General features: G+C 44.7%; 1 protein-coding gene across 1 annotated transcript; it reads left to right on the top strand.

Moving 5' to 3' along the window:
- The first annotated feature begins 296 nt into the window (after positions 1-296).
- On the top strand, positions 297-26,204 carry LOC141100134 (oocyte zinc finger protein XlCOF7.1-like). The gene is made up of 4 exons (XM_073588397.1): positions 297-569; positions 21,244-21,413; positions 23,809-24,049; positions 24,346-26,204. The coding sequence occupies exons 2-4, from the start codon at positions 21,270-21,272 to the stop codon at positions 25,383-25,385; spliced, it is 1,425 nt and encodes a 474-aa protein (XP_073444498.1). The 5' UTR covers positions 297-569; positions 21,244-21,269; the 3' UTR covers positions 25,386-26,204.
- Positions 26,205-26,454: the final 250 nt, after the last annotated feature.

Here is a 26,454-nt window from a genome sequence, read left to right as displayed (position 1 = left end):
GTGTTACTACTGTGTGAGAGTAAAGGATCTCAGTATGCTCCCTGGGGCCAGCCCAATAATTATTGCTGTCATGGTGCCCTCACTTCACAGTAACTTGTGCTTTCCCCATTACATCAAGTAAGCACTGATGCTGGGAACCCCCCACCCCCATGTACAAGCTCAGCTCGGCCATGGGTATAATCTATATATACATAGGAGTCTATGGCGCCCTCTAGTTAATCACTGGATAACAGGGGAAATATGAACTCCAGTCACCGGAGTGTTGCCTCCTTTTTTTTTTTTTTTTTTTTTTATCACGGAGGGACAGTAACGAGTGCCCTGTAGCCTTCATATCCACAGCCGCCGGGAAGCCCTCCTTCCCATAGCGGGAGCCGAGGAACCGCTAAAGAACCGGACCCCAGCCGCCGGGTACAGCCGGAAGTGCCAGTGCAGCGCAAGGTATTGTCAGGTGGAACGCACAGCTGAGCTCCATAGATTCCACTTCCAGACGGGCACTTCCGGTCCTTGTCTGTGCCGCTCAAGGAGGGAAGAGGAGGAGCTGCCGGTCGGAGATAGCGGAGTCCATGACGGTAACTGCAGGTTCCGTTTGGGGGGAGGTTAAATGTTCACCCTACAAAGACGATCCCCATAATGAGGTGTACCCCAGAGACCCGGTGACACATTTGCAAGTGTACTCTTCTAGTGTACTGTAATTACATAGCGCACTCCAGCAAGTGGCGCTGTCTTTATTATCCTGTGATTACATAGAGGTCACCAGCAGGTGGCGCTTTCCCCTTAGGGCTCATTCACACTTGTGTGAAAAACACGGCACGGGTGTCATCACTAATTACCATCAATGTGTCATCCGTGTTATGGCTAAGGAATAAAATGCTTCTCCTATACCGTGCAATGATAAACACTACAGCACACAGATACCATCCGTGTGCTGCACGTGTTTTTCACAGACCCATAGATTGTATTGACACTTGTCATCTGTTCTGCCAGATAAAACACTGACATGTCTCCCTGTGGTTAAAACATAGGGCTGTGAGGATCATCATAGGATATAGTGAGGATGTGTGGTATCTGTGTCTATGCCAAACACTGGAGACACAGACATGTGAAAGGGGCCTTACACTGTGGCTCCTTCTGACTCACTAGGTCACTTTCCTCATGTGCAGGCATTGCAGGACCTTAGGTATCCATGGTTCCGACCACAAGCAACTAGCTAACTGTCACTATATCAGTGGTCGTAACTATGGATACCTAAGGTCCTGTAATGCCTGCACATGAAGAAAGAGACAGAGAATCAGAATAACTATACTTCATTTCTAATTGGAGATATTTGCTAATATTATTACTCCTACTACATATTGGGATAGGATCTTGGAGATGGGCGTACCACTTTAATTAGACCCCCTCAGTAGGTGGCGCTACCCTCCAGCCCTGTTATTACATAGAACCCTTCAGTAGGTGGGGCTACCCTCCAGCTCTGTTATTACATAGAACCCTTCAGTAGGTGGCGCTACCCTCCAGCTCTGTTATTACATAGAACCCTTCAGTAGGTGGAACTACCCTCCAGCCCTGTTATTACATAGAACCCTTCAGTAGGTGGTGCTACCCTCCAGCCCTGTTATTACATAGAACCCTTCAGTAGGTGGCACTACCCTCCAGCCCTGTTATTACATAGAACCCTTCAGTAGGTGGTGCTACCCTCCAGCCCTGTTATTACATAGACCCCCTCAGTAGGTGGCGCTACCCTCCAGCCCTGTTATTACATAGAACCCTTCAGTAGGTGGGGCTACCCTCCAGCTCTGTTATTACATAGAACCCTTCAGTAGGTGGCGCTACCCTCCAGCTCTGTTATTACATAGAACCCTTCAGTAGGTGGAACTACCCTCCAGCCCTGTTATTACATAGAACCCTTCAGTAGGTGGTGCTACCCTCCAGCCCTGTTATTACATAGAACCCTTCAGTAGGTGGCGCTACCCTCCAGCCCCGTTATTACATAGAACCCTTCAGTAGGTGGCGCTACCCTCCAGCTCTGTTATTACATAGAACCCTTCAGTAGGTGGCGCTACCCTGCAGCTCTGTTATTACATAGAACCCTTCAGTAGGTGGTGCTACCCTCCAGCCCTGTTATTACATAGAAGCCTTCAGTAGGTGGCGCTACCCTCCAGCCCTGTTATTACATAGAACCCTTCAGTAGGTGGTGCTACCCTCCAGCCCTGTTATTACATAGAACCCTTCAGTAGGTGGTGCTACCCTCCAGCTCTGTTATTACATAGAACCCTTCAGTAGGTGGCGCTACCCTCCAGCTCTGTTATTACATAGAACCCTTCAGTAGGTGGTGCTACCCTCCAGCTCTGTTATTACATAGAACCCTTCAGTAGGTGGCGCTACCCTCCAGCTCTGTTATTACATAGAACCCTTCAGTAGGTGGCGCTACCCTCCAGCACTGTTATTACATAGAACCCTTCAGTAGGTGGGGCTACCCTCCAGCTCTGTTATTACATAGAACCCTTCAGTAGGTGGCGCTACCCTCCAGCTCTGTTATTACATAGAACCCTTCAGTAGGTGGCACTACCCTCCAGCCCTGTTATTACATAGAACCCTTCAGTAGGTGGTGCTACCCTCCAGCCCTGTTATTACATAGAACCCTTCAGTAGGTGGCGCTACCCTCCAGCCCTGTTATTACATAGAACCCTTCAGTAGGTGGCGCTACCCTCCAGCTCTGTTATTACATAGAACCCTTCAGTAGGTGGCGCTACCCTGCAGCTCTGTTATTACATAGAACCCTTCAGTAGGTGGTGCTACCCTCCAGCCCTGTTATTACATAGAAGCCTTCAGTAGGTGGCGCTACCCTCCAGCCCTGTTATTACATAGAACCCTTCAGTAGGTGGCGCTACCCTCCATCCCTGTTATTACATAGAACCCTTCAGTAGGTGGCGCTACCCTCCAGCTCTATTACTACATAGAACCCTTCAGTAGGTGGCGCTACCCTCCAGCTCTTATTACATAGAAGCCTTCAGTAGGTGGCGCTACCCTCCAGCTCTGTTCTTACATAGAACCCTTCAGTAGGTGGCGCTACCCTCCAGCTCTGTTCTTACATAGAACCCTTCAGTAGGTGGCGCTACCCTCCAGATTACAGTTACTGCACAGCACCCTTCAGCAGGTGGCGCTACACTCGAGTATAGATTCTACTTACAACCCTTCAGTTGGTGGCGCTACCCTCCAGTATACTGTTATTACATAGAACTCTTCAGTAGATGGCGCTACCCTCCAGTGTACTGTTATTACATAGAACTCTTCAGTAGGTGGCGCTACCCTCCAGTATACTGTTATTACATAGAACTCTTCAGTAGGTGGCGCTACCCTCCAGTATACTGTTATTACATAGAACTCTTCAGTAGGTGGCGCTACCCTCCAGTATACTGTTATTACATAGAACTCTTCAGTAGATGGCGCTACCCTCCAGTATACTGTTATTACATAGAACCTTTGCACAGATGGTTCTACCCTTTGGTGTATTGTTTTTAAATAGAATCCTTCAGTAGGTGACGCTACCCTTAAATCTGGTCAAAGTGCGGCCCACAGGCCACATCCGGCACTCTGGCTGTCTCAGACAACCATGGGGCTGGAAATCAGAGGTTTCATGTGGCACATGGGGGATTCTATGGGGGTGACTGACAGCACATGGGGATTCTCTATGGGGGTGACATGCAGCACATGGGGATTCTATGGGGGTGACATGCAGCGCATGGGGATTCTCTATGGGGGTGACATGCAGCACATGGGGATTCTATGGGGGTGACTTGCAGCACATGGGGGTGACATGCAGCGCATGGGGATTTTATGGGGGTGACATGCAGCGCATGGGGATTTTATGGGGGTGACATGCAGCGCATGGGGATTTTATGGGGGTGACATGCAGCGCATGGGGATTCTATGGGGGTGACAGACAGAGCATGGGGATTCTATGGGGGTGACAGACAGCATGGGGATTCTATGGGGGTGACAGACAGCGCATGGGGATTCTATGGGGGTGACAGACAACGCATGGGGATTCCATGGGGGTGACATGCAGCACATGGGGATTATATGGGGGTGACAGACAGCGCATGGGGATTCTATGGGGGTGATGTGCAGCACATGGGGATTCTATGGGGGTGACAGACAGCGCATGGGGATTCTATGGGGGTGACAGACAGCGCATGGGGATTCTATGGGGGTGACAGACAGAGCATGGGGATTCTATGGGGGTGACAGACAGCGCATGGGGATTCTATGGGGGTGACAGACAGAGCATGAGGATTCTATGGGGGTGACAGACAACGCATGGGGATTCCATGGGGGTGACATGCAGCACATGGGGATTATATGGGGGTGACAGACAGCGCATGGGGATTCTATGGGGGTGATGTGCAGCACATGGGGATTCTATGGGGGTGACAGACAGAGCATGGGGATTCTATGGGGGTGACAGACAGCATGGGGATTCTATGGGGGTGACAGACAGCGCATGGGGATTCTATGGGGGTGACAGACAGCGCATGGGGATTCTATGGGGGTGACAGACAGCGCAAGGGGATTCTATGGGGGTGACAGACAGCGCATGGGGATTCTATGGGGGTGACAGACAGCGCATGGGGATTCTATGGGGGTGACAGACAGCGCATGGGGATTCTATGGGGGTGACAGACAGCGCATGGGGATTCTATGGGGGTGACAGACAGCGCATGGGGATTCTATGGGGGTGACAGACAGCGCATGGGGATTCTATGGGGGTGACAGACAGCGCATGGGGATTCTATGGGGGTGACAGACAGCGCATGGGGATTCTATGGGGGTGACAGACAGCGCATGGGGATTCTATGGGGGTGACAGACAGCGCATGGGGATTCTATGGGGGTGACAGACAGCGCATGGGGATTCTATGGGGGTGACAGACAGCGCATGGGGATTCTATGGGGGTGACAGACAGCGCATGGGGATTCTATGGGGGTGACAGACAGCGCATGGGGATTCTATGGGGGTGACAGACAGCGCATGGGGATTCTATGGGGGTGACAGACAGCGCATGGGGATTCTATGGGGGTGACAGACAGCGCATGGGGATTCTATGGGGGTGACAGACTGCGCATGGGGATTCTATGGGGGTGACAGACAGCGCATGGGGATTCTATGGGGTGACAGACAGCGCATGGGGATTCTATGGGGGTGATGTGCAGCGCATGGGGATTCTATGGGGGTGACAGACAGCGCATGGAAATTCTATGGGGTGACAGACAGCGCATGGGGATTCTATGGGGTGACAGACAGCGCATGGGGATTCTATGGGGTGACAGACAGCGCATGGGGATTCTATGGGGGTGACAGACAGCGCATGGGGATTCTATGGGGGTGACAGGCAGCGCATGGGGATTCTATGGGGGTGACAGACAGCGCATGGGGATTCTATGGGGTGACAGACAGCGCATGGGGATTCTATGGGGGTGATGTGCAGCGCATGGGGATTCTATGGGGGTGACAGACAGCGCATGGGGATTCTATGGGGTGACAGACAGCGCATGGGGATTCTATGGGGTGACAGACAGCGCATGGGGATTCTATGGGGTGACAGACAGCGCATGGGGATTCTATGGGGGTGACAGACAGCGCATGGGGATTCTATGGGGGTGACAGACAGCGCATGGGGATTCTATGGGGGTGACATGCAGCGCATGGGGATTCTATGGGGGTGACATGCAGCGCATGGGGATTTTATGGGGGTGACATGCAGCGCATGGGGATTCTATGGGGGTGACAGACAGCGCATGGGGATTCTATGGGGGTGACATGCAGCGCATGGGGATTCTATGGGGGTGACATGCAGCGCATGGGGATTCTATGGGGGTGACATGCAGCGCATGGGGATTCTATGGGGGTGACATGCAGCGCATGGGGATTCTATGGGGGTGACATTCAGCGCATGGGGATTCTATGGGGGTGACATGCAGCGCATGGGGATTCTATAGGGGTGACATGCAGCGCATGGGGATTCTATGGGGGTGACATGCAGCGCATGGGGATTCTATGGGGGTGACATGCAGCGCATGGGGATTCTATGGGGTTGTCGTGCAGAACTTGGGGATTCTATGGGGTTGGTTGTCGTGCAGATCATGGGAAGGTAATGGGGGTGACATGCTGCACATGGGGAGGCTATGGGGGGTGACTTGCAGCACATGGGGATTCTATGAGGGTGACATGCTGCACATGGGGAGGCAATGAAGGTGAAATGCTGCACATGGGGAGGCTATGGGGTGACGTAGCACATGGGGAGACTATGGGGGCGTCTTGCTGCGCATTGGGAGGCTATGGGGGAGACGAGCTGCACATGGCTAGGCTATGGAGCCTCATGCAGTATATGGGAAGGCTGTGAGGGGCTCATGCAGTGTATATAGGGAGGCTGTGTGGGGCCTCATGCCGTATACGGAGAGGCTGTGTGGGGCTCATGCAGTATATGGGAAGGCTGTGGGGCTCATGCAGTATATGGGAAGGCTGTGGGGCTCATGCTGTATATTGGAAGGCCATGTGGGGCTCATGCTGAATATAGGGAGGCTGTGTGGGGTTCATGCAGTGTATATATATATATATAGCGAGGCTGTGTTGGGCTCATGCTGTATATGGGAAGGCTGTGTGGGGTTCATGCTGTCTATGGAAAGGCTGTGGGGGCTCATGCAGTATGCAGTGGGTACAGAAAGTATTCAGACCCCTTTAAATTTTTCACTCTTTGCAGTTATTTGGTAAATTTAAAAAAGTTCTTTTTTTTTCTCATTAATGTACACTCTGCACCCCATCTTGACTGGAAAAAAAACAGAAATGTAGAAATTTTTGCAAATTTTATTAAAAAGAAAAACTGAAATATCACATAACCATAAGTATTCATACCCTTTGCTCAGTATTGAGTAGAAGCACCTTTTAGAGAAAGTACAGCCATGATTCTTCTTAGGAATGATGCAACAAGTTTTTCACACTTGGATTTGGGGATCCTCTGCCATTCTTGCAACCTTTTATACTGGAAGACTTCAGCAGCCCCACTTCCACATCTTCATCCCAGCTTCTATCACTAACCACTTCTCTCGGCCTCTCACAGCTCTCAACCTCTCAAATACACAAAGACGGTAACATCATTGACCTGATCTTTGTCCGGCTCTGTTCAATCTCCTACCTTGATAACCCACCGCTTCCCCTCTCTGACAACATTGTCTCCTTCACGCTCACAAATCCTCGCCCACACCAGGACATTCTTACCTACCACACATTCAGAAATCTTCAAACCATTAACCCTCATACATTTTCAGACTCCATATACTCATCACTTTCCCCAATCAAATCTTTTTCCTGTCCTGATCTGGCTGTACACCACTATAATTACACTCTCAGAAACACCCTTGACCAAGTAGCTCCCCTCACCCTCAGAACCTCCAAGCACAGAGTAAAACAGCCCTGGCTCACATCGCAAACTCGATTTCTCCAGTGATGCTCTAGGAGTGCTGAACGCTTATGGAGGGAAACTCGCACACCAGAAGACTTCATCCACTTCAAATTTATTTTAAGAACCTATAAGGGTGTGTTCACATGTTGCGGATTCTGCTGCGGATCCGCAGCGGAATTGGTCCTGCGGATCCGCAGCAGTTTCTGCTACGGTGTACAGTATCAGATAAGTCAATGCAAATTGAAAACCGCAGCGCCCACGGTGTGGAATTTTCCGAATGGATTTGCTGCGGTTTTAAATCCGCAGCATGTCACTTCTTTGTGCGGATTCCTAAGCGGTTTGACACCTGCTTCATGACAGGTGTCAAACCGCAGGCAAATCCGCAGATAAAATCCGCAGACAAATCCGCGCAAAAAATTCTGCAGCAGAATCCGCAACGTGTGCACACACCCTAACTCTGCCTTTCACCTCGCCAAACAGACCTACTGCACCACCCTGATCTCACTATCCTACAACCCCAAGAAACTTTTTGACACCTTTCAATCCCTCCTCAGGCCTTAAGCACAAGCCCCTATCGCAGACATTTGTGCTGATGACCTGGCCTCCCACTTTATAGAGAAAATAGATGATATCCATCAGGAAATCCACTCCCAGCCACCAGGTGCTGTGACTCCCATCCCCCCTTGCATTTCCCCTGGCTCACTCTGCACATTTGATCCCTTCACAAAAGAAGTCTTCAGGCTCCTCTCTTCTCGTCCGACTATATGCACTACTGACCCCATTCCCTCACATCTCCTCCTGTCTCTCTCTCCAGTCGTCACAACTCACCTAACTACAATCTTTAATCTCTCCCTCTCCTCTGGCATTTTCCCCTCCTTCAAACACTCTATCATTACTCCATTATTAAAGAAACCTGCTCTCAACCCATCCTGCACAAGCTACAGACCAGTCTCCAATCTCCCCTTCATCTCTAAACTCTTGGAGTGCCTGGTATACTCTCGCCTTACCTGTTACCTCTCCACTCACTCCCTCCTAGACCCTTCACAGTCCGAATTCCGCCCCCTACATTTGACAGAAACTGCACTCATCAAAGTGACCAATGACCTTCTGACAATAAAATGTAACGGTGACCACTCTCTTCTCGACCTTTCTGCAGCTTTTGACACTTGACCACCATCTCCTACTCTCTAGGCTCCAGTCACTAGGCATTAAGGTTACTGCTCTCTCCTGGGTCTATTTCTATCTTTCTGACCACTCCTTCAGTGTTTTGTTCACTGGCTCGACTTCATCGCCTCTTCCTCTCACTGTTGGGGTACCTTAGGGCTCAGTCTTTGGCTCCCTTCTCTTCTCTGATGACACACAACTATACACGTCATCCCCTGACCTTACCTCCGCTGTACTACAGAATGCCAGTGACTGTCTGTCCGCAGTCTCCAACATCATGTCTGCTCTCTATCTGAAACTCAACCTTTCCAAAACTGAATTTCTTTTGCTCCCGCAATCTACTAACCTCCCTAAATCTGACCTTTCCTTCTCAGTGGGTGGCACCATAATTACATCCCGGCAGCAGGCCCGCTGCCTGGGTGTCATTTTTGACACCAATCTCTCCTTCACCTTCCATATACAATCTCTTGCCCACTGTTGCCGCTTACACCTAACGAACATCTCTAGAATCCGCCCTTTTCTCACCATGGAAACAACAAAAACCCTCACTGTTTCCTGGACTACTGGAACGCTCTATTAATTGGCCTCCCCCTCACTCGACTATCCCCTCTCCAGTCCATTCTTAATGCAGCAGCCAGGGCCGTCCATCTGGCTAATCAGTACTCGGACGCGTCCACTCTTCGCCAGTCGTTACACTGGCTGCCCATTCATTATAGGATCCAATTCAAATTTCTTGTTCTCACCCACAAAGCTCTCCACAGTGCGGCACCCCCTTACATCTCCTCCCTTATTTCTGTCTATCGGCCTAGCCGATCGCTGCGCTCTGCAAACGACTTTCGACTAACCTCTGCACTAATCCGTACCTCCCACTCCCGACTCCAAAACTTCTCCCACATTGCACCAATCTTCTGGACTGCTCTACCCCAAGAAATTAGGCCCAGCCACAACTTGCACAGTTCTAGGCGCGCCCTCAAAACACATTTGTTCAGAGAAGCCTATCACGTTCCCTAATCAAAGTCATTTTATGTATGTGTAGCCCATTCACTATCACTATCCCCCACTCCCTCAAGATGGCTGGACCATCATTGTAAATACACATTTGTACTTCGTATCTCCCCCACCTCATTGTAGATTGTAAGCTCTCACGAGCAGTGTCGTTTTATTTTGCTTTAATTATTGTATTATTGTTAATGTTGTTAGTAACCACTCTTGTATTTGAAACTGTTAAACTGTACAGCGCTGCGGAATATGTTGGCGCTATATAAATAAAGATTATTATTCTTCCTTGCAGATCCCTTCCAGTTCCGTCATGTTGGATGGTGAACGTTGATGTACAGTCACTTTCAGGTCTCTCCAGAGATGCTCAATTGGGTTTAGATCAGGGCTCTGGCTGGGCCAGTCAAGAATGGTCACAGAGTTGATCTGAAGCCACTCCTTTAATATTTTAGCTGTGTGCTTAGGGTCATTGTTATGTTGGAAGGTGAATCTTTGGCCAAGTCTGAGGTCCAGAGCACTCTGGAAGAGGTTTTCTTCCAGGATATCTCTGTACTTGACTGCATTCATGTTTCCTTCAATTGCAACCAGTCGTCCTGTCCCTGCAGCTGAAAAACACCCCCATAGCATGATGCTGCCACCACCATGTTTCACTGTTGGGATTGTATTGGGCAGGTGATGAGCAGTGCCTGGTTTCCTCCACCCATACCGCTTAGAATTATAACCAAAAAGTTCTATCTTCGTCTCATCAGACCAGAGAATCTTATTTCTCATAGTCTGGGAGTCCTTCATGTGTTTTTTAGCATACTCTATGCGGGCTTTCATATGTCTGGCACTGAGGAGAGGCTTCCGTCAGGCCACTCTGCCATAAAGGCCCGACTGGAGGAGGACTGCAGTGATAGTTGACTTTGTGGAACTTTCTCCCATCTCCCTACTGCATCTGTGGAGCGCAGCCACAGTGATCTTGGGGTTCTTTACCTCTCTCACCAAGGCTCTTCTCTCCCAGACTTCTTCCATTTAAGGATTATGGAGGCCACTGTGCTCTTAGGAATCTTAAGTACTGCAAAAATTCTTTTGCAACCTTGGTCAGATGTGTGCCTTGCCACAATTCTGTCTCTGAGCTCCTTCGCCAGTTCTTTGACCTCATGATTCTCATTTGGTCTGACATGCACTATGAGCTGTGAGGTCTTATATAGACAGGTGTGTGATTTTACATATAAAGTCCTATCAGTTTAATTAAACACACCTGGACTCCAATGATGGAGTAGAACCATCTCAAGGAGGATCACAAGGAAATGGACAGCATGTGACTTAAATATGAGTGTCTGAGCAAAGGGTCTGAATACTTATGACCATGTGATATTTCAGTTTTTCTTTTTGAATAAATTTGCAAACATTTCTACTTTTTTTTTTTTTTTTTTCAGTCAAGATGGGGTGCAGAGTATTAATGAGAAAAAAATGAACTTTTTTGAATTTACCAAATGGCTGCAATGAAACCATGAGTGAAAAATTTTAAGGGGTCTGAATACTTTCCATACCCACTGTATTTTTGTGTGTGTAATGGAATATGATTCAGCACAAACATGCTCCCTCCCTCCTCCCCTCTTCATAGACTGTGAAGAAATATGATGTGAAGAATTTAGTGAGCTGTACCTGAGACAAGCCTGATATTGAAAGTTCAGAGTAAACAACATATTTTACAAACTTTATACTTATCATATGTCCTATTGATTTGTGCAAAGATTGTTTTATTTCTTTCCTAAATTATACAGTGCATGATTCCCTATTCTTGCAAGAATTTCAATATGCCTTATTTTTTTAGTGGACAAAATTATTTTGACAGCGAATTTACATAATTACAAAATGTCAAAGAAGCATCTTACGAAGTTAGCTGTTTTTGAGCATTTCACAGTGGCTCAAGATAAAAAAACATTTTGTGTATAAGTGACCCATATGAAAACAAATGCTGTGATGCCAAAATCAGTGCATACTCAGGCAGTTATAAAAATGCTCCTTCAAGAGCTTCCAATCTAAAAAGACATTTACAATGCTGCCACCCAGAAGTTTACAAAGCTGTGATTGAAAAAGATCACAGCAGCACCAAGAAACCAGAGACCAGCACTTACCGCCAGGCAAAGGAGAAGGAAATAGCATCTCAAACATCAGTTACAAGATCTTTTGTAAGTGACAAAGTTCCTGCAACAATGACAGCAGATGTGTTTAAAAGACAGCTCATCAAGCTTGTAGTGAAGGACAGTGTACCATTATCATTATTTGCACGACCAGCTTTTACAGCTGTTAATGGAGAAATGGCCCACAAACTTGATGTTTCTCTGGAAAGAGAAAGTATTAGAAAATTAGTGCTTGAAGAAGCCCCTAACCAAAAGAAAGATCTTAAAAAGACTCTCGAGATGCTTTGTGTTTCTTAAAATGGATGCCTGCACAAGTCTCAGAGTGAACTATTTTGCTATCAACGTTCGATATGTTTGTGACAACAAAAAAATTGCTGCTAAGATGCTGGCAGTAAAAGATACTAAAAGCTCATCACAGCAACCAGTTTCTCCAGACCTTAGTGGAAAAAGTTCTGCAAGATTGTGAACTCAAAAAAGAACAGGTTCTTGCTATTGTAACTGATAATGCTTCAAACATAAGTACAATTAATCTGATGGATGAGAAAACACTATGGTTAAATAGAGCTGTAAGAGGAGCAATAAGTGACAAAAATAAAGCATTTATAGAGAATTAAAGCAAGTAAGTAGTAGTGAGGCATTAAATAAATACAGAAAATTAAATTCTGTAAAAAGCAAATCAAGATAGCAAAGATTGAGACAGAGAGACTCATTGCCAGAGAAAGTAAAAATAAAAGTTACAAGCTGAGGAATTAACTCCCGGCATTTTTATAAAGTAGTGGAAGAACTTGTTGTTTTGCCTGTCCCAAAGAAGAGGTTTAATTGCAGATGGCATTGCTGTTTCAATGAAATAGAGAGAGACACTGCTATTAGAAAATTAAAAATCTTCTGGCAACTGTTTATGTGGACTTGAGTCATCGTATATTGCTGGATTATCAACAGCTTACTAAAGGAAAAGAAGATCTGATTGAGGTAGCAGTTAGGATGAGTGGGCTACAGGATGGCCAAGAGCAAGAGGACTCGGGTCCTGTCAGTGCTGCTGCTGCCGTTTCTTCATCCTCATCAGATGAGGAGTTTGATTTTAAAAAGTATTTGGATGACATGGAGCAGGCAAAGCATTGTCTCAGGGAAAAAGATTCCACTCCCATAGAAAACAGATTGACCATATTTAACCCCTTAACGACCGCCGATACGCCTTTTAACGGCGGTAATTAAGGGTACTTAAACCACAGGGCCGTTAATTCACGGCGCTGTGATTTAAGTGAATAGCGCCCCCCAGTGTCGGATTTTCTCCGGGGTCTCGGCTGCCAGGGGTAGCCGAGACCCCAGAGAACATGAATCGGTCGGTTTTTACCGACCCCCGCTTTTGCGATCGCCGTTATTAACCCTATAACGGCGACCGCAAAAAAAAAAAGCAGCGATTTTACATTTAATTTCTCTTTCCTCTGATGTGATCGCACATCAGAGGATAGAGAAATAGGGTCCCCGATCCCCCCGGTCCCCTCCCGGTACCTCTCCCTTGTCCTCCGTCCCCTCCCGGTGGTCTCGCGCCCGCCGGCGTCATCCGATGGGCGCCGCCATCTTGAAAATGGCGGGCGCATGCGCAGTGAGCCCGCCGGGAATCTGCTGGCTCCGGCTGGCAGATTCCATTCATTATTTTGATCACTATGATAAACGATCATAGTGATCAAAATAATAAAAATAGTACATAACCCCCCCGTTTATCACCCCCTTATATAGGCACACATAATGAAATAAAAAAAATATTTTTTTTTTCAGTTTTCCATAAGGGTTAGGGTTAGGTTAGGGTTAGGGTTAGGTTAGGGTTAGGCTAGGGTTAGGCTAGGGTTAGGGTTAGGCTAGGGTTAGGGTTAGGCTAGGGCTAGGGCTAGGGTTAGGGTTGGGCTAGGGCTAGGGTTGGGCTAGGGTTAGGGCGAACTAGGATTAGGGTTAGGATTAGGGATTAGGGTTGGGATTAGGGTTAGGGGTGTGTTGGGGTTAGGGTTGGAGCAAGAATTGAGGGGTTTCCACTATTTACCAACTTTGGGGGTCTAAAAATTGGGGTCTAAAAAATCACTTTTGTGGAAATAAAAAGACTTTTTATTTTCACGGCTCTGCGTTTATAAACTTCTGTGACGCGCTTGGGGGTTCAAAGTGCTCACCACACATCTAGATAAGTTCCTTAGGAGGTCTAATTTCCAAAATGGGGTCACTTGTGGGGGGTTTCCACTGTTTAGGCCCATCAGGGGCTCTGCAAACGCAACATGATGCCCGCAGACCATTCCATCAAAGTCTGCATTCCAAAATGGCACTCCTTCCCTTCCGAGCTCTCCCATGCGCCCAAACAGTTGTTCCCCCCACATATGGGGTATCAGTGTACTCAGGACAAATCGCATAATAACTGTGGGGGTATGATTTCTCCTGTTACCCTTGTAAAAATAAAAATTTGGGGGTGAAAAGATCATTTTTGTGGAAAAAAAAATGGATTTCTTATTTTCACGGCTCTACGTTATAAACTTCTGTGAAGCACTTGAAGGTTCAAAGTGCTCACCACACATCTAGATAAGTTCCTTCATGGGTCTAGTTTCCAAAATGGAGTCACTTGTTGGGGGTTTCCACTGTTTAGGCCCATCAGGGGCTCTGCAAACGCAACATGATGCCTGCAGACCATTCCATCAAAGTCTGCATTCCAAAATGGCACTCCTTCCCTTCCAAGCTCTCCCATGCACCCAAACAGTGGTTCCTCCCCACATATGGGGTATCAGCGTACTCAGGACAAATCGCATAATAACTGTGGGGGTATGATTTCTCCTGTTAACCTTGTAAAAATAAAAATTTGGGGGTGAAAAGATCATTTTTGTGGAAAAAAAAATGGATTTCTTATTTTCACGGCTCTACGTTATAAACTTCTGTGAAGCACTTGAAGGTTCAAAGTGCTCACCACACATCTAGATAAGCTCCTTCATGGGTCTAGTTTCCAAAATGGAGTCACTTGTTGGGGGTTTCCACTGTTTAGGCCCATCAGGGGCTCTGCAAACGCAACATGATGCCCGCAGACCATTCCATCAAAGTCTGCATTCCAAAATGGCACTCCTTCCCTTCCAAGCTCTCCCATGCACCCAAACAGTGGTTCCTCCCCACATATGGGGTATCAGCGTACTCAGGACAAATCGCATAATAACTGTGGGGGTATGATTTCTCCTGTTACCCTTGTAAAAATAAAAATTTGGGGGCGAAAAGATCATTTTTGTGGAAAAAAAAATGGATTTCTTATTTTCACGGCTCTACGTTATAAACTTCTGTGAAGCACTTGAAGGTTCAAAGTGCTCACCACACATCTAGATAAGTTCCTTAATGGGTCTAGTTTCCAAAATGGGGTCACTTGTTGGAGTTTTCCACTGTTTAGGCACATTAAGGGCTCTCCGAACGCAACATGGCATCCAATCTTAATTCCAGCCAATTCTGCGTTGAAAAAGTCAAACGGTGCTCCATCCGTTGCGAGCTCTGCCGTGTGCTGAAAAATGGGTTTACCCCCACATATGGGGTATCGGCGTATTCAGGAGATATTGTACAACAAATTTTGTGGTTGATTTTCTCTTTTAACACTTGTGAAAATAAAAAAAATTGGTTCTGAAGTAATTTTTTTCCAAAAAAAAGTTAAATGTTAATTTTTTCCATCCACATTGCTTTCGTTCCTGTGAAGCACTTAAAGGGTTAATAAACTTCTTGAATGTGGTTTTGAGCACCTTGAGGGGTCTAGTTTTTAGAATGGTGCCACTTTTGGGTATTTTCTGTCATGTACACCCCTCAAAATGACTTTAAATATGATGTGGTCCCTAAAAAAAAATGGCTTTGTAAATTTTGTTGTAAAAATGAGAAATCGCTGGTCAACTTTTAACCCTTATAACTTCCTAACAAAAAAAAATTTTGCATCCAAAATTGTGCTGATGTAAAGTAGACATGTGGGAAATGTTATTTATTAAGAAATTTATGTGACACATCTCTCTGATTTAAGGGCATAAAAATTTAATGTTTTAAAATTGCAAAATTTTAAAATTTTTTGCCATATTTCTGTTTTTTTCATAAATAAACACAAGACTTATCGAAGAAATTTTACCACTAACATGAAGTATGTCACGAAAAAACAATCTCAGAATCAGCAGGATCCATTAAAGCGTTCCAGAGTTATAACCTCATAAAGGGACAGTGGTCAGAATTGTAAAAATTGGCCTGGTCATTAAGCTGCAAACTGGCTCTGTCGCTAAGGGGTTAAGCAACATTTTTCACTTGCTCTCAAAGAAGTAGAAGAGTTCAGTCATTCATCAAAACTGATTGTGCACAAGCCAATTCCTTTATACCCTGATATTGTTAGAAATGTTGCCCATGTGGTTACTGCTTTGCCACCAACCCAAGTTAGTGTAGAGAGGTTGCTCTCTAGCCTTAAAATAATTAGGTCAGATTTGAGGTCATCTATAAAGGAGGATCTGATGGAGGCGATATTATTTCTGAGAACAAATTCATAGACTGCACAAATGTTATTCAGTAGGTTTTTGTTAAACTATTTTTTTCCACTTCCTGCATAGTGTATAATAAGTTGTAAATATGCAAAAGTTTTTTTATTCTAAAGTTGTATTCCAATAAATATATTTTATTTTCTATCTAAATGGCATGATTATTGTATCATAATAATGATTACAAGCTTGATGTTACCATTTTACTACAGTAAATGTATCACTTAATCTTAAACATGAGCCATGTATGAGGGAGTCGGAGGTTTGGCTTACCGACTCCACAGCCCTGGCCAGGACAGTCTTGTGGTACCCCACTTGAAACACTCTTCCAATTTGATGTGCATCCAATTCTTTGTGTATGATTACTGAGCCTTGTCAATTCAATTCGGGGCAGCACGGTGGCTCAGTGGGTCCTGGGTTCGAATCCCACCAAGGACAACATCTGCAAGGAGTTTGTATGTTCTCCCCGTGTTTGCGTGGGTTTCCTCCGGGCACTCCGGTTTCCTCCCACATTCTAAAGACATACTAATAGGGAATTTAGATTGTGAGCCCCATCGGGGACAGTGAGGCAAAAATGTGTGCAAAAATGTAAAGCGCTGCGGAATATGTTAGCGCTATATAAAAAAAAAAAAAAAAATTCAATACTTGGTCATTTTTTCAATAAAGATAGTAGAAAATATTTGATCAAGTGCTTTGCCAAGTCGAAATATGCTATATCTACCATATTTCCCTGATCCACCCAGTCAGTGATTCCATCATAGAAGAAAATTAGATTAGTCTGGCATGATTTGTTTGCTACAAACCCATGCTGGCTCTGGTAAATGACTGTATTCTTATCCAAGTTCTTACATACATGCTGTTTAATAATTTGCTCAAAGATCTTTCCTCGTATTGAAGTAAGGCTAACTGGCCTGTAACTTCCTGGTTAAAACTTCTTTCCTTTTTTGAAGATAGGGACAACATTTACCCTTCTACAATCTTTTGGAACTTCTCTTGGTATCCAGTATATTCAAATATTCTGGCTTGTGGTTCTGCAATTTCCACTGCTATCTCCTTCAATACCATATGATGTAATTCATCTGGACCAAGATATTTAAATTAGCTAAAGTGTTCCCTCCCATCTCTTTGTTTATAGATGGTGTGGATTCTTTTATTCCTTTGATAGCATCATTAAGATCAGTTCATGTTACAGTTGCGTTCTTAAGAGAGCACAGATGCAAAATAGGAATTTCAAATTCACATTGTCCCATTGCGAGTCCCAGAGCATCGGGACCCGATACCACCTAGAGACTATTTTGTAGCTTTTTTCTTGGGATTTAGTAACAATTATAGATTTATGATAGAAGCATTTGTCCCATTGCCCTCAAGTAAATGTTTGTTGAAGTTCAGTCTCCCATGCTCTGCAAAAAAAGTGGGAGTTTTTTCAAATCCGAATCCATTAACAATTTATAAATAACAAATAGCATGTGCGGGACCAGATGAGACTGCACAAATTTCTTCAAATTAACTGCGTTATATATTGGTCCAGAAGGAGGAGGGTATATATACCAGAATGGTTTGCAGAAGATATAATAATTTGGGTAACACTGTCATTTTAAGGGGTTTTATTCTGCCAAACCCCAAGAATTCTTCCCAGTTCCAGGAATTAAGATATTCTAGTTTGGACAAAAATGACTGAAAATTAACAGCAAACAGTTTTGAAAAATCTGAGGCGATATGGGTACCATAATATTTAATATTATTATTCGGGGGGCCAATTAAATGGGAAGTTGTCTTTCAGAGTGTTTACCAAATGTTGGGGTAGGGAGATATTTAGGGCTTCAAATGAGTCCATATTTATTTTGAAGTTAGATCAGTTACCAAAACGCGTCAAATCAGACATCGATGAAGTCAAAGATATATGTGGATTGGTGAGAGAGACCAATAGGTCATCAGCAAAAGCTGAACATTTATTTTCATGACCTGCAATCTTGATCCCTCTAATATCTGTGTGGGAACGTATACCTTCAGTGAGATGTTCCATAATCGTGATATACAGCAGGGGGAATAGAGGACAACCTTGCCGGGTGCCATTATTTATGCAGAAAGGATCCAATAATGTACTATTGATTTTTAATTTGGCGGTGTGGGGCTGATATAGAGCCAGTATTTTAGCTTTAAATATTGGGCCTAAAAAATATGGTAAAAAGTTAGAGAAAGGAACGACCATGAGATTCTGTCAAAGGCCTTTTTGAAATCTCAGAACAGAATCATTAATGGAGTTTTATAAGTATGTGCGTAGTTAATATCCAGTGTTCTGAGGGTGTTATCACGTGCTTCTCTGCCCGGGACAAAACCGACCTGGCCTAGGTGGATCTAGCCAGGGAGTTGAGGCTTTAATCTGTTTGCAAGTCGTTTAGTGTAAAGTTTCAGTTAGACGTTTAGGAGGGAAGTTGGACGATAACTACTAACAGGAGCACAGATCTTTCCTAGTGTTGGATTGCTGGGTAAAAGGGTTTGAGTCTTGAGCTAGAATTAAAGCTTGTAACATCAGAGGAATTCATTGTTCGGAAAAAGATTTGTAAAATGCAGATGTAAGGCCGCCTAGTCCAAGGCTCTTATTGCCCGTTAACGCTCTGATTGTGGCCAAGATACACGAAGGGAAAGAACCTTCCAAACTCTCAATTGCCTCTGAAGTCAGTTTCTTTAAAAGGAGAGAGCATGGTACTAGAGGGCCCTGCTTTTGGGGTTGGAGGGGGTAGTTTATATAGCTTAGAGTAATAGATTTGGAACATGTTTGCTATTTCCAGGGTAGTGTGTTCTAGTTTATCATGTGAACTTTTAATACAGGGAATACATGTCAGAGCTCTCTTAGATCCCAGAACTTTGGACAACATCTTCCCAGGTTTGTTTACAAACTCAAAAAATTTACTACAACCAACCTGAAGATGACGCCTATGGGAAGCATCAAGCAACTGTTTGGCTTCTAGTCTAGCTTTAAGGAAATCACTAAGACTTGCAGTAGAAGAAGCTGTTTTTGTGGGCCAGTTCTAAACTTGTAACTTTCTGAAGAGCTGTTTTGATGTCTTAGGCTCTGTCTTTTTTGATCCTTGAACCAGGTATAATGAACACCCCCCTGAGGACACACTTGAGAGCTTCCCATTTAAAAATGGGGGCTGTGTTATCAGCTGAGTGGTCTAAGATAAAATTAGTTATGGAAGACTATATATCAGTGTTACATAGTGTGTATAAAAGCAGATATTTGTTAAGCCTCCAGGACCACATCGTTTTAGTGAGAGTAGATACCTTAAGGGAGCAATATACCGGTGCATGATCAGACCAAAATATATTGCCGATATTAGTATGAGTGAGCCAGGGCAAGACGTTGTGCTGAATAAAGATATCCACTCGGCTGTACAAATCCTGATCTTGACAGGAGAAGCTATAATCTTTTTTGGGGAGGTGTTGAAGTCTCCTTGTATCATGTACTTGGAGTTGCGGTAATTCCTTCCTAATACATTTAATAACTGCATTGGAAAAATAGGATCGTCCTGAGGAGTTGTCCAGCGTTAGATCTAGGGTGGAGTTCCCGCATGGTAATGTAGTCCATGCATCAGCAGGAGGTCTGTGTCGATAAGGATGGTAATTAAACTAACTTGTTCTTGATTAGGGACATATGAGTTACTTATTGTAAAGGTTTGGCCACTAATGGATAAAGAGGCAGTGATATACCTGGCTTCTGGGTCTACAAAACAGTCAATAATTTGGAGTGCCAGGGATTTATGAATGGCAATCACCACTCTTTTAGTGCGTGAAATAGGATTATGCACAAAATACCAGCTTGTATAGTGTTTGTGTTTGATTTATTGGTGAATAGTTAGTTTTGAAATTTGTTTCCTGAAAACAAATATGTACATTACGCCAGTGAAAATGGTGGAGGTGCAGGTTTTACTGGGGTGTTGAGCTTTTTCTTGTTGAATGTAGCTATATTTAGGTCCTCCATATGTATTTTGTCTGATGTTCTACTGAGGGAATTGAGGATAGGCATATCCAGGTTGTCTTGTCTCCTTGGTCCAATAGGAAATGTAAGAAAAAGGTTAGAGCAAGAGTAAACCATAGTATGAAAATAGCAAACAAAAGCAGGGGGATAGCCTCTGTTGAAGAAACTAAAAAGTTGCACTTGTGTTTAGGGAGTATGCAAGTCCCCAGTGGACAAGATAGAGGCTCCCAACCTATGTGGGGGGGAAAGGAGGTAGACATGTTAAAGAGAATAGCTCCTATAGGAATGAAATGTGTAAAAATACAACAGCAACTGGCATCTATCTCAACAAAATCATATAATTCAGAGCCAGCAGTAGCCTTAATAGCAATATTTAGCGCTTAACAAATTTAGATAAGGTCATGGAACCTAGGTGGCTTGAGATCAGGTAGTGTCTCTTGGACCCCGAGACTTTGCCTGGAAATTACTCTTGCACCCCTGGTGACCTCCCGGAAAACCTGTTCCTGTAAAAGATACAGAAGGAGTGGAGGGATTTCTTGGTCGACTTATGGTCCAGATGGATTCAGAGTTGGAGTGGGCCAATTAGCCAGGATGATATTCGGAAGGTCCAGACAGACTAGGAATGCTGGCAAATCCTCCGGGGATTATAATACAAATGACTGAGAATATTTTGGTAACAGTGACACATTGCAACATTGAATGTAATCATTTCCTATTGTGACGTGTTGCGACAGTTTCACATACTGTATGTTTCCAAATGTATTGGATTTTCTGTCACTGGTCGCTAGTCGCATGTGACACATATGTAAATCGCACACAATATGCAACTTGTCTGCGACTTGGCTATTTTGTTTACAGCAAAATCAGAGATTAAAATAGTCTCTCAACGGCAAAACATAGACAAGTTGCACAGTATTTGGTTGTGCATTTTATGCCTCCATGCAGCCCCATCCTTATCTACATGTTAGTAAAGGAGACTGGAGTCTTCTGAATAAAATTTTTTTTTTGCAGAATAATAGTTTAGATGCAGCAACGTGATGTCCGCTGATGTGGAGACAGAAGAAAGGGAATCATTGACGAGGGACCCAGTGGGCTCAGTGATGCTGGAGGAGGGTATGGACTGGATTTCTGGAAGCATTCTTAGATTGACGCTGGAAATAATCTACACCGTCACTGGTGAGGTGAGTATTCTTCTGATGAATTAGAATATATTGTCATATTATGGCACCTTAATTTTTATTATTATTTATTATAGCACCATTTATTCCATGGCGCTTTACATGTGAAAAGGGGTATTCATAATAAAAATGAGTACAGTAATCTTAAACAATACAAGTCACCAACTGGTACCAGAAGGAGAGAGAACCTTGCCTGTGAGGGCTCACAATCTACATGGGATGGGTGAGGAAAAAGAAGGTAAGGGTAGTGCTGGTTGTGCAGCGGTATGGTGGAGCAAGGGCTACTGCAAATTGTAAGCTTATCGGAAAAGGTTTTTTTTAAGGTTTCCATGGTAGGAGAGAGTCTGATATGTTGGGGTAGAGAGTTCCACCGTAGGGGGAATTGCATGGGAGAAATTTTGTATGCGATTGTGGGAAGAGGAGATAAGAGGGGAGTAGAGAAGGAAATCTTATGAAGATCGGAGGTTGCGTGCAGGTAAGTACCAGGAGACTAGGTCACAGATGTATGGAGGAGACAAGTTGTGGATGCCTTTGTATGCCATGGTTATTGTTTTTAACTGGAGTCTCTGGGTAATGGGGAGTCAGTGAAGGGATTGACAGAGAGTAGAGGCCATGGAATAGCAAGGGGACAGGTGGATTAGTCAGCCAGCAGGGTTTTGGATAGATTGTAGGGAGGCAAGAGTGTTAGAAAGGAGGTTGCAGTAGTCGAGGCGTGAGATGAGGGCATGCACTAGTGTTTTTGTAGAATCTTGATTAAGGAAAGTAAGGAACCAGGAGATATTTTTGAGTTGGAGTCGGCACAAAGTGGAAAGGTCTTAAGGCCCCGTCACACTAAGCGATTTCGCTAGCGAGATCGCTGATTTTGTGACACAGCGAGATCACTGTGTGTGACGGGGATCAGCGACCGGCCCTCCTGCCGGTTATCGCTGATCATGCTCGAGCAGCCTGGGCCGTTTTTCGATCACTGGTCTCCCGCTGCCCAGCGTGCATTGCTGCATGTGGCAGCGAGAGACCAGCGATCAGCGACGCTGGTTGCTAATGTAAACGTTGGGTATCCATGTAAACCCGCGGCTCCTAGATACCCGATGTTTACCTTGGAAAACAGTGTGTACGCCGGTTTCCAAGGTAAACAGCGGGTATCCAGGAGTCGCGCGGCTCCTGGATACCCGACGTTAACATTAGAAACCAGCGTACCCGACGTTTACATTAGAAACCAGCGGACAGCTGGTCCTCATCGCTGGGGCTGTCTAACGATGTCCCAGCGATCCCATCATGTCGGATCGTTGGTGGGATCGCTGGGACATCGTTTAGTGTGACGGGGCCTTAAGATATGTGGTTTAAAGGAGAGATTAGAGTCCAGCGTTACCCCGAGGCAGCAAGCTTGCGAAACTAAGGAGAGTGAGCAGCCATTGATAATGGATCAGTCTGTTGTGAGGGTTGAGTGATATGGGGGAAAGATGATGAATTGTTTTGTCCATGTTAAGTTTTAGAAATCGAGCAGAGAAGGATGAAATAGAAGACAGACATTGTGGGATTATGGTTAGTAAGAAGGTGATATCGGGTCCAGAGAGGTAGATCTGTATGTCATCAGTATAGAGATGATACTGAATGCTGTAGGACTCTATGAGGTGACCCTGGCTGAAGGTGTAAATGGAGAATAGCAGGGGTCCTAGAACTGAACCTTGAGGGACACAGACAGATAGGGGGCGAGATGAGGAGGTGATGTATGAGTAGGAGACATGAAATGTCCAGTTTGTTAGGTATGAAGAGATCCCAGATAGGGCCAAATCTGTGATGCCAGGAGATGAGAGAATCTATAGTAAGAGGAAAAGGTCGACTGTCAAAAGCAGATGACAGATCCTGGAGGAGGACTGAGTAGTGTCACTTTGATTTGGCGGTTAGTAGGTCATTGGTGATTTTAGTAAGTGCAGCTCTGGTTGAATGATGCAGTCAGAAGTCAGATTGTAAGCTGTCAGAGGGAGCAGGAAGAGAGGTGGGAGGACAGTTCAAGATGGACATGTTGCTGCAGTAGTTTTGAGGCATAGGGGAGAAGTGACATGGGGTAATAGCTAGACAGAGAGCATGGTCAAGGGAGGGCTTTTTGAGGATGGCTGTGATCGAGGCCTATTTGAACCATGAAGGGCAAATACCAGTTGTTTGTGATAGGCTGAAGAGATGAGTTAGGGTTAGGATGAAGACTGCGGTAAAGTTCGGACAGGATCAGGTCGAGTGCACAGGTGGTGAGATGTGATCTTGAGAGTAGAGAGGAAAGGTGATCTTCTGTAATGGTGGAGAAGCTGGTTTTGGAGGAGGAGGGCTGAGTAGGTATGAGGGGCTGTAGGCCAAAGCTATCTCTGATGTTAACGATCTTCTGCTTATAATATTTCCTTTTCTATAGGACTATGTTATTGTGAGGAGGAAAGGAAATGACCAAATCTCAGAAGGATTCAGCAGGGTCTTAAAGAACCCATTTACGATCACTTTGCCTCACTCGCACCTACATGGAAAGAAGATTCTTGAACTCACCAACAAGATTATTCAACTGCTGACTGGAGAGGTGTCTGGTGACCCAACTACTCAGCTGGAACATTTGGAAGGACATAGACATCAGGGATATTCCCCTTGCCTCAAATTATTTGGTGAGACTGCATTATCTCCTCTGTCCTGTTTATGATAGAGTGAGGTGCTTTTGGGTTGGGGGTGGTACTTCTAGATATTACATTGTTAGTGCAGTCAGTGTTGAAGGACATGCAAGAAATTAGATTTTGGTGTACAGCCACGGGTTCTTTTCTTGTGCTGGATACTTTGACTACCCACATTCACAACATAAGGACAATGGTAGATATCCCTGCATATGGGTTCATTGACTAAGTCTGAGTCTTACCAGATAACCTTTACTTAATATTAACCTTATGTGTGTTTTCATTTCTTACAGGTAAAGGGAAATGCCACCGTGCAAGGAAAGAGGGAGACGAGGTCAATTACAGGAAGACCCAGAGAGTTTGCCCGAATAATTTGCAATTGGAGTCCAATGAGGATGGAAGCTCCTTGAACATTTCAGTGCCAGCAGATCAGACACAGTACATAACCACTGGTATAAAAGAAGAGTTGGTATCGGACAAGGAAGGAATTCTCACAGATGACTGTACACCTACAGACAATTCTCACATAGACTATATAATCACCTATATTAAAGAGGAAGATAAATCATTTGATGAAGAAAATGTTATGGACACAGATGTCTATACTCCTAGAGAGTACGCTTCCATCTGCAAAAGATCAGGTGAAAAGGGCACAACAGTCATGTATACAGGACAAGAAAAAAAAGCTGTGAAAGTGGCCTCAACGTCTTATCATCAATTCCTTGAAGATGCAGAATTAACGCACAGCTTCTCAGAATGCGAGAAATGCTTCACTTGTAACAAACACCAAAGGATACAGATTCGGGAGAAGCCATTTGCTTGCTTAACATGTGGAAAGTTTTTTACAACTAACTCAAATCTTGTGGCCCACCAAAGAATCCATACCGGAGAGAAACCATACTCCTGTATCGAGTGTGGCAAATGTTTTACCAGCAGCTCTGACCTTGTCAAACATAAGATCATTCACACTGGTGAGAAGCCATTCCCTTGTTCATTATGTGGCAAATGTTTCACAAACAAGTCTAACCTTATCAAACACCAGAGAATTCACACTGGAGAACGGCCATATTCCTGTCCAGAGTGCGGAAAGAGGTTCACCAGTACATCACACGTTGTTACACACCGTCGAACTCACACTGGCGAGAAACCCTACCACTGTACGGATTGTGGGAAGTTCTTCAGCAATAAGTCTCATTTATTAGAGCATCAGAGAATCCACACAGGAGAGAAGCCGTTTACATGTCCGGAATGTGGAAAATCTTTTACACAGAAGAGCAATTTAAACAATCACTTAAGAATTCACAGCCGAGCTAACAACATTACATATCAATAAAGACTTCAGTGTGTCTTAATGTTTAATGATAGTTGGGAAAATCTGGAATTACAGGACTGTTTGGGGTGAAATACTTTGTTAGAAGTTGTCAGACAAACCCAATTTTTTGCTTGATTCATGAACTGAAAAAAATGGTGTTTCCATGTCTACTGTCTAAACTAGTGTTTAAAGTGGAAACACAATCCTTACATTTATCTCCTTAATAGAGTTGAGCGAAAAGGGTCGGTCAAATTCAAAAGTCGCCGACTTTCGCCGATCGAAACCCGACCATAGCGTGAGGTCGGCCATGTGGTCACCGACCCGAGCGCCAAAGTCGCGTTTCCCATAATGCTTTCAGGCGCCTTTTCTCTGCCAATGAGCAAGGACAAACAGAAAGAACAAAAAGCAGTCACTGAGTCCAAAAGAAGATAAAAAATTATCTGGGGTAGGCGGACTGATCCTGTGCAGCATCTCACTCTTCTGAGGGTATGTTTTGAGACTTTACATCTTTACTTCTCTCTAGGTGGATTCTTCCCTTTCATCATTTGCCATGGGGGTATTCCCTTTTTGGGACCTGTATGTTTTACCCATGTTGTACAAATTATTAGAGGGATGGCCACTGTAGTCTTAATATTTAATATGTTTTCCACCTATATACATATATTGTTTGCTATATTTAGCAACACCTCGATTCATGTTCTATGAGTGTCCTCCTGCACACGGGTCTAGTCCTCCTTGGGCATTTTTTGGAATGCATCTATTTCCATCGTTTAGCCTTACCTTTGCAGCTAGTCTGTCTTTTAATATAAATTTGTTCAATAAATGATATTTTTTATCTTCTTTTGGACTCAGTGACTGCTTTTTGTTCTGTTTGCTATGTTTAATGCAGTTGTTCAACATTTGTCCTATTTGTGGGTGATAATCTTTATATTTATATTTTGATATTACTAGACTATACCCACTATGTTCATCCCAAACCTTGTTTACAATGAGCAAGGACGCACACTGTGGACAACGCGATTACATGGGCAGCGGCCACCACCATCTTAGAGAAGGGCATTGCAGTGATTGGCTTGCTTTGTGTGGTGTC

Source organism: Dendrobates tinctorius, unplaced genomic scaffold (genome assembly GCF_039654945.1).
Source record: "Dendrobates tinctorius isolate UK_male_01 unplaced genomic scaffold, ASM3965494v1 ptg000103l, whole genome shotgun sequence".
NCBI classification, from domain to species: domain Eukaryota; kingdom Metazoa; phylum Chordata; class Amphibia; order Anura; family Dendrobatidae; genus Dendrobates; species Dendrobates tinctorius.
The sequence above is the reverse complement of the archived record's forward strand: the minus strand, read 5'-3'. Positions and strand labels throughout refer to the sequence as shown.

Bases quoted from the DNA above. Each gene is read 5' to 3' on its own strand.
- LOC141100134 (XM_073588397.1), top strand. From the start codon at position 21,270: ATGTCCGCTGATGTGGAGACAGAAGAAAGGGAATCATTGACGAGGGAC. The intron at 21,414-23,808 runs GTGAGTATTCTT...CCTTTTCTATAG, and splicing joins TCTACACCGTCACTGGTGAG to GACTATGTTATTGTGAGGAG. The intron at 24,050-24,345 runs GTGAGACTGCAT...CATTTCTTACAG, and splicing joins CCCTTGCCTCAAATTATTTG to GTAAAGGGAAATGCCACCGT.